The sequence below is a fragment of the Talpa europaea genome (genome assembly GCF_964194135.1).
Source record: "Talpa europaea genome assembly, chromosome: 4".
Taxonomy (NCBI): Eukaryota; Metazoa; Chordata; class Mammalia; order Eulipotyphla; family Talpidae; genus Talpa; species Talpa europaea.
In genome coordinates this window covers 127,918,648-127,939,063 of record NC_140070.1, presented here as the reverse complement: position 1 = coordinate 127,939,063, position 20,416 = coordinate 127,918,648, and the positions used below count along the sequence as shown (strand labels likewise).

Genomic DNA, 20,416 nt, shown 5'->3' with positions numbered 1-20,416 from the left:
GAATGAATATTATTCAGCCTTGAAAAAGGAAAGAAAATAAACAGATGAGCATTGAAGATATTATGTTAAATGAAATTAGACAGTCACAAAAAGACAATAACTGTATGATTCCACTTAAATGAAGCTCCTAGAATAGTCAAGTCCATAGGAATAGAAAGCAAAATGGTGGTTCTGAGGGTTTGGGCGAGGGAAGAATGAGGAGTTACTATTTAATGAGTACAGAGTTTCAGTTTTACAAGATTAAAAAGTTCTGGAGATGGATGTTAGTGATGGCTGCATAAACAAAGTGAAATGGATAATACCACAAAACTATACTTAAAAATGGAAAGACAGTAATTTTGGTAATGTATATTTTAGCAACATAAAAATGTGCTTATTTCAGTATCTTTTCATTTGGATATCAAGCATTTACTTTTAATTTATAGAAAAGAGGGGTGGAAGATGTAGGGGTAGATAGGACAGAGTCTTGACCTACCATCTTTAAAGGGAAGGTGTTAATTTTATAACGAAGAATGATATTTTCCTTAGTATTTGCTTCATATTTTCAATTTAGTTATCTAAGACTATAGTTATTTTCATTACATTTTCCCTAATATTTTAGAAATATTATTGCCACCCCTGAAATATGTTTACATGGATCATGGTAAGTCTCATTCTCTCATTTTATTAATCAGAGTTCCTCATTAATTTAGGAAATCGTTTGTTCAATAAAGACCTATCTCATTTGATAATGGTTTCTGAATCCCCTGGATTATGGAAGGGATTTTACTTTGTAATAATCTACCATGAGAACTATCCAAACAGCTGTGAAGGCAGGAGACAGCTACAAGGGACAATCAGATTCTTCAAAGCTCAGGAACAAAGGATTGAAACAGACAAAAATGAATCTTTTCTGCTTTTCACTGGTAAGTTTCTTTATATGCACATTTATATCCTCATTTTCTCATTTTTATTGATTGTTTTGACCAAAGGGAATGAAATTAGAATATATACCCTAAACTTTCTATGTGGTGATTTTAGTACATTTAGGGTGTGTTTCATATGAAAGTTCCTATCAGTGAGAGAAGAAAATATGTTTTCATTAAAGTGGTTAAGCCAACTCTATTTGGAGGCAAGTAATTTACAAATATATCTAAAATAATAATTAGTTATGTAATATTTTGATGCTGAATTTCTAAGTATAATCTGGAAGTAGTATTTTAAATATTTTCTTCTATTTCTTACTAGAATGATTTAAAAAATTATAAATATGCTGCGGTGGGGTTACTTACTTTGCGTTGAGACATCCTAGGAGTCAAAATTACATTATTGTTTGAGTAAATGAATTCTGTTCTGTGTAGGTTTGGTTCTACTACCATGGAGGCAGCTTTCCCAGTTACACAGCACTGCAAATGCAAGGTACAATAGACTAATCAGTCCTGTAGTTGTGTTCATTCAAGGGTATAAGCACCTCTCAGATTCTTTTATTTTTTTCCGTTATTACTTTTTTTCTTTAGCCTGAAGTGGATCCGTGAAAGTTAGCAGGTAGTCATTGACTTAGAAATACTTTGTAAATCTAACCTACAATTGTGACCATCTTCCAATACTAAAAATGGATTTCATAAATAATTTTATTCATTTCTATCTGTGTTTACAAAAGGGCATTTATGCCTATTCATTGTTTTTTCAAGATGTCGATGGAGATCCTTATCATATGGAGAAAAAAAATGGTTTAACTTCGATGTTTGTTTTCTTTCCAAATTGCAAATAAGATTAACATAAGTGCTAGAGATGGCGCTAACATAGGATGTAATACCTAAACAGGAGGCATTTTAAGCAAAGATAAGGGATTTAATCTTAGAGCATCTTGAAAAATAAAATGCAATTGTGAGTTGTGGCAGGCTGAATCATCGAGTTCAAGTTGCCTATATGGTCCCAATTTACAAAATAACCGCCAGTGCTCAACTTTGCTTTGTGCCATATAAATCTGACTGGAGAAATCCCATTTCAGGTGATTTAAGTGGTATTGCACTTTCTTTTCTATTTGATCTAAAAGGGCTATATGTGGTTTATATGAATAAACTTGCCATGGAAATAGGCAGTGAAGCAGCAGAGACAATTGCATTCTGAAATCATTCTGAATGGTACTATAATCAGTATGCTAATGTTTCTATAACATAGCATGGCCTGGCATTCATGTATAATCCTGCTACTAAGACATACAACCACATAATGAGCATGACTGTCTTTCTCTGTAATAGAGAGAAAGGAGCACACACTCAAAAAGCAGTACTTCAAAGATATGCCTCATGGACTCAATTTGACTGCAGCACTTTCCTGTCTTTTAAAATTGTCCTGAACCAAGGGTTGTTTGATTAGACAGAACCATCACAAACACTAAAATGATTGTGGTCAAGCATTACAAAGTTTATAGGTCATCAAAATTATTATTTTCTTTTTTATTAGAAAATGTCCACAAGGTACTTGCGAAAAAAAAAAATCAACATCATTTTAGCTATCTTTCATTCCTTCTCATGGAGTAAATAAATGAAATTATTTAGCGTATGGGCTCTCAAGCAGGGTGTTGTAGCACCGTGCTGTGCTGTTAGGAGCTGTGAAAAAGAGGTGGGCTTATAGCTTTTTTCAGGAATTTGTACATAATTCAAAACATATTTTATATGTGCCTGTAGAAATGTGAACATATGGGACACTGCATTTAAAAAAAGAGATTAAAAACTGATTCAGTGGAAAGAAAGATTGTAGAATTAAAAAGTGGAGGTATATATAAATATACTGATCTTTAAATCTCTAAGAAGGAGGAGATTTTATACATGGAGCATCACATAAAGATGACCACCAAGGAAAGCCAGAGAAAGAGTTAAACATCCTATTATCTAAGTCTTGGGGAAAATTGTAAATCTTTGTGTAAATGGAATTTTTAAGAGAAATTTAAAGGCAAACTTAATGAACTACCCATTCTGAACTAAGGATACTATAAATAATCCATTAAAGGTGATTGCTATTATTTTGGATCTATAAACTTGAAATGGGGTCTATCTTTCAAAAGGAGGAAGGAATATCCTTTAATGTATGCCAGTCTGACTCCAGAATTTTTCTTAGAGTTTTACATTGTGATGAGGCTTTTAGAAAGCTTCACTGGAAGCAAGATGATTTCCTTGTCGAGCTCATCATATAGTTATTGAGTTGAACATGACTGTGTAACCCAGTAAGGTTACAAATCAATTATCCCCGCACCATGTCTTCAGTGATTTGAAATGCCGCCTCTGTCTTTGTTTGGATTCTGTTTTTCTCATTCATTTACAGTTGAAGAAGTTGAAATATAACAGATCATACTTCCTACACAAAAATGTAGCATTAATTAGAGGGATAGATAGAGCTAAAGTTTGTAACATACCCAGTATAATTCATTGGTGTTCATGTAAGCCTTGATTTAGTACTTTGATTGAACTTGATGTCTCCATCATGTTTCTTGAAGAACTGTTTCATTTTATGCATGCATCCCAAAACTTAAGACTCTTGTTTGAGATCTGGATTCTGCGGAAGTGATGGGAATATCTTTCCTCACTGTCTTGTTCACCGCTGAAAACTGGTATGCCATAAAATTTTAATCGCTATGCCCATGATAATTCAGATAGGGCAACAGATAAAGGTGGGTTTTCAGTTCGATGACTTTTCAAGGAAAATTATTCTGTTATCCATGACTCATACATATCTCAATATTGCAGGAGGGCTCTATGGTCAGTTTATATGAGCCAGTCCCAGAATAACAAGCTAACCAAGAAAGCGCCTCGGGTAGAACTGGTTCTGTTCTCTCACCCCTTGTGGAGAATGGAGAAACACTCAGCAATCTTTCCAAGGAGAGTTTGAGTTGAGAGGATTCCGTCTTTATTATATACTTAGAATCACTTCCTTATTGATATGTTTATTCAGCAAAACCCAACGGTTCAGAAAAAATTATTTATTTTTGTTTTTTTTATTGTCTTCTGCATGCCTAGGCTTATTAAAACGAGCTACCATTTTTCATTTATTGAGTATGCCTTAGGTAATTGTATAAGTTACCTTAAACCTCAAAACTACCTTATGACAAAAAAAATAATTATACCATTTTCTGATGAGGAACTTGCAGGAGAAAAAGGCAAAATAAATTGCTAAAGGCTATAAACTATTAAGTAATAAAGCTGATGAATAGTTATCTGTAGTTTACTGGTTAAAAAAAAGAATTGGGATTGGGGACAGTGCCAGATCTGTAGCATTTGTCACTTGCCACAATGTGGTATAAGTTCTCCTACCATGGTCAATTTAAAACCACTAATGATTTAATAGCAGGCTTACAATAACTATTTAATTATTAATTGCCTCTAGTGCCAACTCCAGTACACTTGCTGTTCAAAGCTTGTGCTAAGCACTTTACTCAGCTGCTTCTTAAATTTATGTACACCATAAACTTACAAAACATGAATATTACTAAGAATGCAAATTCAAAGAGTTTTGTGAATTACCTTTACAATTCTAAAAAGTAGAGTTTTTTGTGTTCTGAAAAATTGGTCCTGTTCCCATTTAAGAGTGTTCTCTTAGTCAGTTGTGATGTATTTGAATTAATCCCATACTAATGAATTTATTTTGCTTCTATTCTGGCTTAAGACATACAAAATAGTCTGTGTCTGTAGCAAATAAAGAACATTCATATATTTAAAGGTTTAGAGATCATCTCCTAACACTATAACCAGACTTCTTCCCAATTACAACATAAAAATTATTAACTATCATTTATTCAGGACTTCCTGTTTTAAGGGACTATACTTGGTGATGTGATATATGAAATTATTTGTGTTCATCCTCACAATAACTTTAGTGAAGTTTAGAAATGTTGAAATGTGTTAAAGATCTTTCCCAGTTATAAAGATGATCCAAAACTAAATTACAGAATTTTTTCTCCTGTAATCTAGAAAAAGGATTACAGTAAAGTGCCTTCTAATTTTGCACCTAACTTTATACCCTACCTATTTTATTCTTTGAGGACACTGAAAACTTCTAACTTACATCTTATAGAAAGTATCTGTTTCTCAAAGACTTACATCAACTTAAAATGCAAGAAAAGATCAACTCATTTCAATTAGTAAAAAAAAAATAGTGCTGGAAACTCTTTTTCAATATCCATGTTGATTTTGACAGATATTCATTAGAGGAAATAAGAATATATATTCCATGTTATTATGTGAGAGAACAACAGTTTACATGAAAACTATCCATTGGCATTAAAAAAAAAAATGTATGTAAGGCGTTTTACTTTGTAATTGAAAAGTTGAATAGGCTGAAAAGCCTGAAGGTATTTCCTTAAATGTGTGAGTTTAACAATTTTGCAGGAAAAATAATATCGTCAATGGTCAAGCAATCTACTAAAAGTTTTTTCTAATTTCACTTACATTGCAAAGTACATGAGAATAATAGAAACATAATGTAAATTGCTACAGCTTTCTCTCCATACACACATCCATTTGTGTATATGTCTCCATTTTAAGATATCTGCACAATATAAATGTATCTATGTGTAAATATTCACACTGCAATGTTAACTGGTTCAACACTGAGTCTATTGTTTCATTATTGAATTTTCCCATTCCTATTAAATAATCACTAATATTTATTTTTTCCTAATGAAAATTATTTCATGGTTTGGATAAAACTGTTATTCTTTTATAAAACTTAGTGATGTAGAACTTTACCTGAAGAATGGAGGCTCTTTTCTTCCTACTACTCTCAAATCCTTTTTAATTTTAAATTTAAGGGAAAGAGGTTTTGGACCAGCTTCAATAGTGTCAGAAAAATCTTATTCTTTTTAGATTCATGTTCTAGAAATACTATGAAAATAATAGGCTCAGACAAGTATAGTGGTAATCTTCCTGGGGAGGAAGGGACTCTCAAACTCCTTAGCCACAAACTGACAGCGCATCTAGTTGTTACAGTAGAAACTATAGCCCATTCTGAAAAGAATATCAATTGCCACATGAATTGGAAAGAAAAATCAAAATGAGAGAAGAATCCTAGGCTTGTTGGCTTCCCTTAAAGGTGTTTTATTTATACATACTTATTAGGTGTTTCACTATGTGTAATCATTGCTTTAAATTAGATGGGCAGCAACATAGATGCCGAAAGAATGGTCCAGAATCTCAAAGGAGATAATCTCATGTAAAACAACTGCACAATTAAGGGTAGGGTAAATGTTGAAGGAAAAGGAGTTTATTTGGGGATTTTAAGTGAGGAACATCATAAATATCTGGTTTGTATTGCAGTTCTAGGACAGGATGGTCATAGAGAGGGGTCCAAGGAGAAACTGACTTACAAGAATTAATTATTTAATTTTATAAAGGGGTAGTAAAAATGATCCACCTTTTTTTTTCTTTTTTTTAAATAATAAATTTTATTTTTATATTCCCCCATACAATTGCAAACCCCCCATTCTGACCCCAATCCTTCCCCTCCCGCCCCCCACCCCCCACCCCCAAAAAGTGTCTCTAGTTCATAGCTTTTTGTTGATTTTGATTTTCACTTTCTTATAGTTATTCATTTTCCTGGTCCCTTATTTAAGTTTTCTAGATTCCTGCTATGAGTGAGACCATCCGGTATTTTTCTTTTTCTTTTTGGCTTATTTCGCTGAGTATGATCCCTTCCAGCGCCATCCATGTTGCTGCAAATTGCATGTGTTTATCTTTTTTGAATGCTGAGTAATATTCCATGGTATATATATGTACCACATCTTCTTGATCCAGTCATCTATTTTTGGGCATTTGGGCTGTTTCCAAAGCTTAGCTATTATAAACAGTGCTGCTATAAACATAGGGGTGCAGGTGCTCTTTGGAATTGATGTTTCTGTGTCCTTTGGGTAAATACCTAGGAGTGGAATTGCTGGATCATATGGAAGCTCTATGTTTAGTAGGTCCAGAGATCTCCACACAGCTCTCCATAGTGGTTGGACCAGTTTGCACTCCCACGAACAGTGTAGAAGAGTTCCTTTTTCTCCACAACCTCGCCAACATTTGCTGTTGCTAGTTTTTTTAATATGTGCCATTCTCACTGGTGTAAGATGGTATCTCATGGTAGTTTTGATTTGCATTTCCCTGATTACAAGTGATGTTGAACAAAAAATGATCCACTTTTAGTGTATTAGCAAAGTGAGGAAACTTTGGAGGGCTACAGCCCAAAACAAATTATAGAGTGACCATGAATCTAAATAAATGTGCTGAAGAAAAGCATACTAGCATAAACAAGGGTAGGCTACCATATTATTATAATAGTAGTTAAAATGTAAGCTGTTACTGCTTGATTCTGTACCTATTTTAACACCTCCTTATTATGTCTAAAGCTAATAAATTATCTTGAATTAGAATAAGAGAACATAAAACACTTGTATCTCTGCCAATTTAGGGTTAAGTAGATCAAGCCAGAATTATGTGGTTTGTCATCTATATTGGGTGAAGTAAGCAAATAATTGTCAGTCTTCCACTTCATTTTGTATCTCATAAATTGAAATGAAATTTGAGCCTTTTCAAAAATGTACTTACTTGTGGGGCAGGGGCAGGTATGTGTTGGACAAATGTAGTAAATATCTGCAAGCTAAATGAATGGATGAGTGAAGTCATTAACCAAGCTAAAGAGATTCTTAATAATGGAGAATGAATGTTGTGATGTCAAAAAGCACGAGCTTTGAAGTTGAGCAGATATGAATTTTCCTTGTGCCTCTATAAACCATCTGATCTGGGAAAATTGCTCAAACTCTCTAGATCTCAGGATCCTTTTTTTTTGGTAGAATGAGAATAATCTTCTGTGTCAATTTCGTAGAATGCAAAACTTTGTGAAGAAGCTAATTTCCTCTAGCTATTGTAGGCCGGAAGGATTAAGCACAGATATCAGAGAACCAGGAGAAGTGTTAATGAGGCAGACCAGAGCATGGGTGACAAGCTAGCCTATGAACGTTCCATGAATGAAGAACAACTTCTGCATTTTAAAAAATTATTCAAATGTTAAAAACAAAAATCTGAAAGATCGCTGCATAGAAATTTTGTGGTCACCATTTCTACCTGGTTCTTACAGAAGAAAGTGATAATCCTATACGGTTAACAGACACAAGTTTGCCAATTGAGGATTTGAAAAGTGGCAAGTCCAAATGCACATGGCAACAGATGTAAAATATGATACTATTTTTAAAGGTTTTGTATTAAAAACAATGTAGTATATTAGTAATTATATATCGGTTATCTGTTGAAATGACACTATTTTAGATAGTCTCCTTCAACTAGATTCACTCATTTTTTTATCATGGTTACTAGATAAGATGTCCACTTCACATCCCACCTTCCAAATGCCACATGGATATTATTTTCTGCCAAATTTAAATTATATCTGCTATTCAAGCTTCAGGAAACTTTGTGAAATGTAGGTCTTACTTTCATACCCTCTGATAGAGGAAGGTGCTCTACATGGAAGATGAGATGTTTAATGTTAATCCACAATGTCCATTACACTTCCTTCCTAGCATCTTTTCATCCTTATTATAATTGGCACCACTAAGCTCAAAAAAAAAAAAAAAAAGCAGTTGCCCTCTTACTTTTGGAATCCTTTGTAGTGGGTTGGGAGGATGACTGACTTTCTGAAGGTGGTTCTCTTTTCTCATCATAGACAATAATGTACATTATCCCTACCTTATACTTAGTTACTAACATTAAATGAATTACATATAATAATTATATGAATAATTACATATAATAATTCATTAACATTAAATGAATTACATATAATAAATAAAGTGGTGATAAATTAAGACTATTTGAGTGAAGATGGAGAAGAAAGACAAAAAATAACAAGACTCTCTAATACCATTACAATATAAAATAAATGACAAAGAAGTTATAAAAAAATTGCTGTAATTTCTGACAGTCATTCACAACAGTGGCTGGACTTCAGGGTTACTTGAAGATATAGATATCTAGCCTCCATGTGGACCTGCTGCATTCGTTAGAATATATTAAAGTAGCTTGTTCTGTAGAATATGATGCAATTCACAGATATAATTTTTGATTTTCTAGTGATCATAATGAAATTGTTTAAAAGGAGAAACAGGTAAAATTAAATATTATATTGTATTTAAGCCAATGCATCCAAAATAGTATCGTGTCATTAATATAAAAATTCAACATGTAATTAATGTAGAAGTTCATAAGATATCTCGTTTTAAAACTAATATTTTGAAACTTGGTGTGTGTTTTAAACTTCTCAATTTAAATGCTAAAGTCTCAATGACTAAAATGAAATTGGGTGGTAATCAAACAATAAAAATTATGTACAGTTATTCTTCAAATTACCATGGATTAAGTTCTGATAACCAATTGCACTTTGAAAGTACTACAAGTCAAAATGCATTTAATTCACCGAATACACTGAGCAGCATAGCTAAGCCTAGCCTACACTTTAAATGTGCTTGAAACAGTTACATTATGAGCATCATATAGTGGAAAAATCATTGACCCATAGTAAGTCTAGGACCATCTATATTTTTTACCCACCTTCAGCATTTAAATTAAATTAAAATTTACTTCTTCAGTAACATCAGTCATATATCAATTGCTCAGTAGCCACAAGAGGCTAGTAACAGCTTCTATATTGGACAATGTATAAGAATAGAGGCATGGAATTGATGGTGGTATTAGGGCACCAAGTAACCAGGTATCAATTCTCCATTTCTCTTAAGGAAGTGTAGATATTAAAGTCTAAAAATACTTGATGAAAAAAGAAGCTACCAGAAGGAAAGGGGTAAAGTGGGTGAGTTTGTTGGGTAAAGAAAGTCAGCAGGATAGCGATGGATGGTGAGTAGACTTTCGGTGAACAGAGTGTAGTATATGCTCAGCTGATTTTTAATAAAGACACCTGAAACCCATATAGTGTCATAAACTATTGTTTCTTCAATAATTTTTTAAAAATATTTGATTATAGGACCTCCCCTGGTGGTGTAGCAGTTGAGCGCTGGGCTGCAAAGCTGCCCACAGTCTCTGCAGCGCTAGTTCAATCCCCGGCCGCCAGGTGAGTGTCCCACATACCGCGCAGACCTCTCCTGCCGCCTGCTACCCCCCTCAGCAGTGTACTTCAGTCCTTCTGCCTGTTATTCTCGCTGCTCTGGCTCTGGTGAATTCTCTCACCCTCCTGTGCTTCTGACTGTACCCAGTGCTTGTATAAATAACTAAATAAATATTTAAAAAATTTTTGATTATATACATCTATTTTTATATATTAATCAATGAGGAAACTGATACTAGTGACCTGTCTGAAGTGACCAGTGGAGTCGAAACTGTAGCTCTGACTTCCCAAATACTAACTTGCTCTTTGGCTTCTCTGCCACAAATTGTGTGTGTGTGTGTGTGTATGAGAGAGAGAGAGAGAGAGAGAGAGAGAGAGAGAGAGAGAAATAAATGCACACACGAGAAGAAGAAAAGGGTGAGTGGGACAATGTATTGTTTCTGGGAAATAAATAGTGAAGAGGAAGGGAATATAGGATGACTAAGAACCAAATCTTATATATGCTGAATGTTATTTGATGATATAGTGGACATAGCACAAGAACTTGAGATGGGCAATGAAGTTAATAGACTTGAATTTTATTCCTGTTCCCTAGACAGCTGAGTACTACGTGTCCTTGAGAATGTTATTGAACTTCTCTGACCCTAAGTTTTCTGAGCAATAAAATATGGGTAAAACTGTCTGTCTCTTGGTTTGAAGTGAGGATCAAATGTTATAACACACGTTAAGCACCTGGCATAATGCATGTTAATGTTCATTTTCCTTCCTTGTGCAACCCATCACACCAGGGCAGAGTGATCCTTTAATTTAATATCCTTGATTAAATGACTTTAAGTCAAATTCTCAGTTGAGCTTGGATGTCCTTTTAAAATAACTGCTCAAAATAATTTGTAATCAACACTCCTTTCCTAAAGGCATTGATTTTTACTGGGCTGGACAAGAAGAAGCAACAGGATTTATTGTTGATGTGCATTAGAAAACCCAAGATTTTAATCTCCACAAATTGCCTCATATCATGAACACCCAGGTGCAGAACAATGTTTAAAATTCAACCCTCGATTTCCACCACATGAAGACAACAGTAAACAGGAAAATCTATCACAATGGTTCTCGGTCATCTAATTCATACTTTAGGGGTTTGGGGGATCCATTTTAACCTAAACATTTTAAATGCAAGTTTAATTTTATGTTCTCACTCATCAACATTCTGCACTGATAAAAAAAAAAAAACACCAGGGAAATCAATTAAATTGTTCCCAGCTAGCAGATGTTAATGACAGAGTAATATAGCAGACTCAAACATAGTTTTAAAGACAAACGATATGATGCATGTCTTAACAGTTAGACAGAGCTCAGCATTAATGAAGCCAAGGTCAGAGGTTTAATCCCCTTATGTCCAGTTAGTTTTGCTCTGTTCCATAGCCACTGGCAGTATTCATGACCTCAGTCCACCATCTTGGCTATACAATGCATTTATCATAAAGGAATCTGGGTTGGAGAATGAGGAAGCACAGACGTAAAGCATTATCCATTATAGGAAGAATAACTCAAAGTAAAAATACCCATGCTGACCAATAGTCCATATACCCATGAAGATCTTTTTTGATTTATTTATTTATTTATACAAGCACTGGATACAGTCAGAAGCGAGGGAGGATGAGAGAATTCATCAGAGCCAGAGGGGAGGGCAGAGCAGACAGACTGATGAAGAAATACACTGCTGAGGGGAGCAATGGGCATGGCAGGAAAGGTCTGTTGCGCCATGTGGGACCCTTGCCAGCGGCCGGGGACCGAACTGGCGCTGCAGAGGCTGCGGGCAGCTTCGCAGTCCAGCGCTCAACCACTGCGCCACCAGGGGAGGCCCACCCATGAAGATCTTCCTTCACTATAAACAATCTTCAGGAAACTAGTGCAATCCTCTGCTTTCAACTTTGGATAATCTGTTTGGCAATGATATGAGTATTAGGAAAGAAAAGTGAGTTCTTGCCCTGGTTTTGTTTCTACATAGTGCTGAATAAGTCACGACACTCTGGATTTCAGTTTCCACTTGTAAAAGATAATAGGGTTAGACTAGATGCTTTCTAAGGCCCCTTGCTACTCTAAAATGGTTCCATGAACACATTTTGATTTTTTTTTGTAAAGTGGGAGTGTTGTTTAATGTAAAAATACCATTATTTCCCTTTTGAAACTGTAGAATATAGCCTTGAAGAAACCTCACTGCATTACTTCAGAGTTCTCTAGACAAAGAGAAATAAAAAAGAGAGAAATTTATTTTAAGGAATTGGCTTGTGTGATTATGGGGGTTGGCAAGTCTGAAATTTGTAGAGTAGGTCAGCAGGTTGAAATCCCAGGAAGATTTGATATTGCTAGAGTCTGAAGACACTGTAGAGGTAGAATACTTTCCTCCTGGGGTGACCAGTTTGTTGGTATTAAACCCTCAACTGATTAGATGAGATACACCCACATTATGTAAAGTAATTTTTTTCTCTAAAGATTTACTGATTTAAATATTAATATCCTCTAAAAAAAAAAAATACCTGCACAGCAACCTCTAGGCTGCTATTTAACCAAAGACCTGGATACAGTGGCCTAACCAATTTGACACATATATAACCATCATATCTGTCCTTTGGTATTTATGTCCATCTATGAATTTCTTTCTACCTTCTTTTTGTTTCCTTGCCGTCTTCCTGCCTTTTTGCCTTCCTACTCCCCTGCCTTCCTTCATTCACCTTTGTGTGTAACATGATTCCAGTGGAATTTAGAAAAGATGATAGCAATACATTACCATGATTAGGTTACAAAAGACTGTAACTTCTATCTTGCTAACAGATTTTCTCCATTTCCTTTTTGGTTTGCATATTATGATGACACAAGATCCTATCCAGTAGAGATTCATGTGGCAAGGAACTGACAGCAACATTTAGCCTACATATAGCAAAGAGCAGAAGCCTTCATTTCTATAGCCCTCAGAAAACAATGCTGCCAACAATAACAGAGAGCTTGGAAGAGATTTTCCCTAGTTAAGTCTTTAGCTGAGACCTCAAAGCTTTGGGCCACCAGCTTGATTGCAACCTTGCAAGAGACCATGAAACAGAGGATCCACCTAGGTCATGATCATATTTTTGACCGACAGAAACTGAGATAACAAATATATATTGTTTAAATCATTACATTTTGGAGTAATTTGTTGTACAGTAATAGATAATTAATACAGAAACAAATTATTTGACAAGTCATTGATCAGGGTTGTTGCAACAACCCACTCCATATTGGCTAATGTAAACAGAAAATAATATATTGCATGTTAAAGAGAGTTCAGACTTGTTGGGAAGATCTGAAGACACATACTCTAGGTGAGCCTTCAGAAATTACTCTGAGAAGCACAATTCAAATCAACCACCCAAAGAGCTGCTGCTTCTGTCACAATCGAGGCATGGCCAAATCAAGAAGCTACTATCACAGCAGCAGGTTCCAGATCGACACTGTCTCTGAGATTTGATAAGTTAAAATGAATGTCCATGCTCTACCTTTTCTCTCATGTTGTTCAGCTCTGTATCAGTGTCTTAAGTTGGTGCATGTGATAAATAAGACCGAAACCATACATCTCATTCCAGTAATAAGGGAAGGCTTCTCCTTTCTCCCTATTCTCTTTCCTTCCCTCTTTTCTATCTCTTTTCCCTTTTTCCCTTCTTCTTATCTTCCTTCATCTTCAGGACATTGCTTTTAGGATCAGTGAATGACTGATGTCAACTATAGCAAGAAATATATGTATACCCAAAATAGCTAGTGAATAACATAAGTAATTATGTAATTAAATTATGTCTTATAAGTATCAAACCCAACATCCATAATAATTTTAGGAGAAACTTCAAAAATTATATCATGCAGTAGATGGAGACAAAATGTGGGGATTAAATGAACATAAAAGTCCCCAGTTTTGAAATAAACCAGGTATATGATATTGGACAAGTTCCTTAAACTCTTTAAGACCTTGTTTCTTTTCCTATAAAACGAGGAAACTTCCATTACTCTGATTCATTATGTGAGAATAAAAAGTGACATTGTAATACATATTATTAACACAGTGGCTAGCACAAAGTAAATGATTCGTAATAGGGGTTATCTCTGAGAACATAGCTGTGGTTTGTGGTTTAACGGTGCAAGTTCCATGGAGAAGGTAAGATTTAAGTTGAACTTTAAAAGGGAGATCTAGAGTTAAAACTGGTAAAAAAAAAAAAAAAAAGGAGGTGAGTAAGACATTATCATTGCACTGTCCTGGCATCTTTCATGAAAGACCCTAAAAAGTATTTAGAGTCAAGCATTCTATAAATGGGTAAATGGACATATTGAGATGTGACAGGTAATCTTAGATAGGGGAGTAGTGGAGAAGTCAAAGTGGGTGGTTCCCAGCTCCCAGTTTGATAGTCTAACCACTCCATTTGTTATTTGCCTCCAAACTACAAAATGGGGATTTTTTTTTTGTTCTCTCTCCATGTTAACATCAGCATTGACATAGCTATTAATAACATAGATACTAAAGGAGGAAAATGAGATTAACAATGGCATTCCATCAGCTAAGTCTTCATCAAACTATGAGCAAGAAGAGTCAATGTCAAAACAGTGCATGTAATCCTTTTCTTGATTTCTAGATTGTAAAATGACTCATAATATGCTGACATATAAACCATAGATTACCACCATTAAAAAAATGGTACTTGGGTTGCTGGGTGACCTTGAGCATGTAGGAGTGTGATGGCGGTTCTTTGGCATTTGAGTGCACTCTGCAGTACCCAAGGAGGCCGAGCGCTGCTACTTGGAACCCGTGATCAGACCTGCTCATGTCTCAGCGCGCTGCTACTTCGAACCCGTGATCAGACCTGCTCATGTCTCAGCATTTCTACAGGACCCACCTACCCCAGGATGGCGTGGGACATTCACCTCTCTCACAGCTGCCATGCTGGTTCCAAGGCTGCATCTCTCCACTGGACCAGTGAGTTGTCAGTGTTTTTCTCGTAGGCCTGCTTGCAGCTGCTTATATGAGTCCTTGCTCTGTGACTGACTACTCCTTGGCAGTAACCCTCACCCTCCATAGTCACTGGGGCCTTGGACAAGTTGTTACTATGTTCCAGGGGCTGTTACGCAGAAAGCTGCCAAGGTGGGTGTTTTGGCACTCTCGGCTTTGGGCTTTGTTAGTTCAACTATGGCAACAGCAAAGCTGTTGCCATGCTGTGGAGGCTTAAATATTTTGACTTAATACCTTGAGAACTGATTGTATTCTTTGCCTCTGCTCTGTCACACCATTCAACTCACAATGAGGAGGAAATAACAGATCAGTCCATTGGTGACTGATAATCACCTGGTTATTTTTAGAATTTAATCTAAATGGTGTTATCTCCCATCTTCTCATAAGACTCACAATATAAACATTATATAAACATTAAAAAACTGTACTTTTTCCATTTAAATTTTTTTATCCATTATATCTATGATCAAATATAGTTATTAATCTACCACCAATTTATGTGTGAACACTTTCTGGTGATTTAATTAGTTTCCTCCCGTAAATAGAGACTTATGTTAAAATAAAATGAAATCAATAGATTAAGGTTAATTATGTCCTATTCTCTTTTTTATTTCCTAAACTTATGATACAATTACTAATTGACTCTAATGAAAACCATGGTTATCTCTTTAATCATGTTTTAAAGAAAAAGATATAAAGCACAGAAAACCATTCCCACTTTAATTTTCTCTTAAAAGCTTTTGTCATTCCCACTGACTCTGCATTGAAATGTAGATTAGAATCATGTATTGTTTCTACTGAGAAAGATTTTAAAGTTCTTGTTCACTAAACTGTATTCTATATATTCTACAGATATAGATATAAAGAAGGAGGTTCTGATTAGTGTTTGGAACTTGTCCAACTTAGTAGCAAACCTGGGAGAGCAAGCCAGGTTTTGGAGTGCCACTTAAATGTTTTTCCATTGAAAAGACCGAATTTGATAGTTTCACTCATCTTATTTGCTATCACACTGCATACTAGTTTGTTTGACTTTCTCTTGTTATATTTGTGGCCGTAAGTATTAAATAAGATGATATAAATGTCAGGAAACATGACACTTCATAAACATTTGTTGTCCTTCCTCTTTTTAAAACCAGTGTAAATATAATTTTATAAATCACAACATAGTTAAGGATACTTAAGAAAGCTCTCTATTTCTAGAAATCTGGAAGTGAATCTTTTCAAAAGGGAAGAATCTTTTATAATGCAAATACCCATCCCCTAGGTAACCCATTTTGCCATCCTGGATATTTATAGTGCTGTGAGAGGAGTTTTTTAGTTCAGATTTGATAGAAAGCTCACTTTGCACACCAGTAGACAAATGGAAAATTTCTATGCAATTTGCCAGCTCTGTCCCTGATAAGTTAGACAAGGTACATGTGATTTCTCCTTACATTACAAACTATACCTTATACCCTGAGATGAGGGCCATGTGGTGGGATTGCCATATACCACCTGCTTCTCTTGGGGAAATCAGAATTTATCAGCTGTATGGGGTTTGTTACTCTTTGACAGGAGCTGGACAGGCTGGCAAGGAAGTCTACTTTTCTCATCAGGATATGCTGCTGCTTTGTTGCACTCTCATGAGAGAGGGAAATCTGTTTTCTCTGGGAACCATAGCATTTTACAATAATGTCCTAGGGAGTCTTCAATATGAAAAATGTCATCTAAATTCAGTGGTTTCTGAAGTGTCTACTTACAATTTTAAGTATGCTATCATAAATTACTTGGCATTTATTTGATGATGATGATGATAGCCATAAAATTATGAATGCCTTTAAAACATCAATGTGCTCTCTAAACACTAATATTAATACTAAATTATTAGTGTTAGTGCTCTGATAAGGCTGTGTTTTCTGAGTTGTTTGTTTTAGTGGTATACAGTTACCCTTTCTCTACATTTCCATAGCTAATTTCCCTTTTGGCTAATACTAACTCATTTGTGACCTCTCTGATCTAGATGAAGGTGGATGAACAGTATCTGTGCTGTTAAGTATAGAAGTAGCATTGTATACCAATTGCTATGGTCCTTAGTTTAGTCACCTTTAAATTAGGCATAATTGTAATAGTACCAACCAGGATTATTGTGAAGATTAAATGACTTGTCTCTAAATCACATATAATGTTGTAGACTAATGTCATTTCAATTAAAAAAAAAAGTTAAATGAGTTGCTACACTAAAGTATTTAGCAACATGCTTGGGGATATATAGGTGTTCTGCCATTATAATTCTGCAAATGTACTAAATCAAGAAAATTAGAAAGGCAATAGGATTTAAAACCTTGTCATTCTTAGCAACTTGTTAACTAACTGGGTGCAGATTAGCTATATTTACTATGTTTTTTTTTTTTCTTTTTGCTATGTGTTCTATTGAATAACTTAGAAGACTTCTCCTTCATGGGATTTTTTTTTTCCCACACATTTATAATCAGTTGTAGCAACAAACAAGAAGAAGTCATGGGCTCATGAATGGGAGGTCTCCTCTCTGTGGGTATTGGCTTGTTTTCCAATCATAACACTTTTGAAAACAGAGCTGATAGTTGGAGATAGATATATATCCTTTGATCACATTGGTGGCTTTAGGTACATAACAAAATTATCTACTTTATTAACTTTGACACATTATAATTGTTATCTTTTCCAGATGTTTATTAGGTTTTTTAAAAAAGGAAATTCGACTAAGTTCCATGTATGTTTTGAAGATCTGTGAGAATTTTAATGAAACGTAGGAGGCTAAGATATGTCCAGAAACAAGTCTTTCAGTTTGGAGGTGGCATTTTTAGAATCACTATATTTTAATATTACTAAAACCATTTCAATTAAGCAAGAGAATGAGTTGGAGAAAATGGATATTAAATTAAATTTATTTATTTTAATGAGAAGTTATATGTATACATACTTATGTGTACACTTATGCTCAACTCTTTCCTCACTATCAGAATTCTATGTACTATTGTTGAATTTCTCTAATGAGGAATAATGTAGGTAAATATCTTCAATACACTTAATATCATGTAGTTTAAAAAGGTTAACATATTCATTCTTCAAAGTTAGGAAAATTGTGGACTCTAACAGATTCCTGAGATAAGTCAGCATTGATTGTATTTTTTTTAATAAATTTTATTTATTTTTGCATAGAAGAACTGGAATGTAGACCAAAGGTGCAGGGGTGAGAGGATTCACCAGAGACAGAGTGCAGAGCCAAACAGGTGATTCATTGAAATACACTGCTGAGAGGAGCAGTAGGTAAGACAGGAGAGGTCTGCTGTACCATATGTGGGTTTGCTCCCTGGCCAGGGATGGAACTCAGGCTGTAGTGGTGATAGCACTGAGACTTAACCTCTAGGGCACCAGGAAGGCCCTGATGTTGGATGTTTTAAAGAAGGATCACAGGGCCTCCCTGGTGGCAAAAGTGGTTAACGTACAACCTGTGAAGCTATTCACAGCCACTGCAGCATGAGATCAATCCCTGGCCAGGAGGTACCCACATGGTGCAGCAGACCTCTCCTGATTCACCCGCTGCTCCCTTCAGCATTGTATTTGAGTCAGTATGCTTGTTCTGCTCCCCACTCTGTCTCTGGTGAATCGTCTCACCCCCCACACCTCTGATGTTACCCCAGTTCTTGTATGAATAAATAAATAAATCTTTAATTAAAAAAAAGAAGGATCACTTATCATTCTTTGCATTTAAAATAGTATCTAGTACATAGTCAATGCTCAGTGTTTGTTGAATGCACTTTGAGTGTATGAATGAATGAATTATATTATTCCAAAGGAATATATTACAATAAAAATGGTTAGCTTTTAATCAAGGTAAAGCACTATGTGCATGACCCTAGATAAGTCAATTTACCATTTGGGACCTCAGTTTATTCATTTGCAAATCAAAGGTCAGATCTCATCAGCTCTATAGTCTTAAAAATTCACCATGGGATTTATACCATCATTTACTGCCAATCAATTTTCTCTGGTGCAGAAACACCTTTCACATTTCCATTAGCTAGACAACAACAACTCCTGACACATTCACTTCATTTTTCCTTTTGACTTTGTGATTTGAAAGTAAGATTTAAAAACCAATAATGCAAGAAACAGGCACACATTAGAATCAACCCCAAAGGACAGTCAACTGTAACTACTGCATGCAATAGAAATATGGCATATAGTACCTAAAATTTCCCTCTTCTTTTAAGTCACACATTCTCTTTCTTCATTTTGAATTTTTTTTTATTTGACCTTGTTTCATTGCTATATGAAAATACTTTGCTCTTAGAGTCTATTCTCATCTACTTGAAAAATAACACAGTTAGAAATATTCCTCAGTTTCTACTGGCCCATTAGTAATAACTTGCCTACATTTCATTTTTTATTTTCCTAACAATTGCCAGGGGCAAAAATTAAATTAAGCCACAAACTCCCTAGTGAATGAAAAGTAAGACTAATGATTAGTGCTTGATTTAGAGAATGAAATGAAACCTAACAGGAGCAAGTTTTACCTGGTATTTATGGCAAGTGTTAAATTAATGGACTAGACAGAATGATTTCATTGACTCTCTGAAATGGTATCTTGTTTTTGGAGTTCAGCATATAGCACACACAGACACACACACACACTCACAAATGTAATTCTAATAATAAAGCTGTATATAGTCTTTATTTGACTTGTACCTCTTGGAATTAAGAACCAAGGGTCTAAGCTCCAAAATACATGACAGTCTGCTTGTGTAAGCAGAAGTCAGAATTGAAAGCTGCTGCTTTGGAAAGTCTGGTACAAGCAGTACTGAAAATTGCTTAACCAGTTCAGTAGTCATCCACAAGTAGACAACACCCAGGGCACAGACATATTACTCTAATTAAGGAGATGTTCCCCTGTTGGAGTAATCTCTTTTCACTCATATAATCATACTTCTGATACACATTTAATCTTCCTGACTCTCCCTACTTTCTTGTAGGAAGTAGGCTGCCCAAGGAGAACTACATTAACTCTTTCATCTTAATAGAAATTTAAAAAAAAAGTTTTGGGCCTCCTTGGTGGCACAAGGGGTTAAGGCGCAGCACTAAAAAGCTATCCTCAGCCACTGCAGGACAAGTGCCATCTCCGGCCAGGGAGGTAACCCACATGGCGCAGCAGACCTCTCCTGTCTCACCCACTGCTCCCCTCACAGTGTATTTCAGTAGATCAGCCTGTTCTGCTCCCCACTCTGTCTCTGGCGAATCCTCTCATCTCCTGCACATCATGCCTGAGCCCCAGTTCTTATATGCATAAATAAATAAATTTTTAAAAAA

The 20,416-nt window shown here is 35.3% G+C and overlaps 1 protein-coding gene across 1 annotated transcript in view; it reads left to right on the top strand.

Annotated features, from left to right (window-relative positions):
- Positions 1-785: 785 nt before the first annotated feature.
- The window catches only part of SAMSN1 (SAM domain, SH3 domain and nuclear localization signals 1), a gene marked incomplete at both ends in the record, with an annotated part of 125,865 nt that continues 106,234 nt past the window's right edge, over positions 786-20,416 (top strand). The window contains 3 exon segments of the mRNA XM_084232726.1: positions 786-905; positions 3,726-3,764; positions 3,768-3,861. Coding sequence (XP_084088852.1) covers positions 786-905; positions 3,726-3,764; positions 3,768-3,861 — 253 coding nt within the window.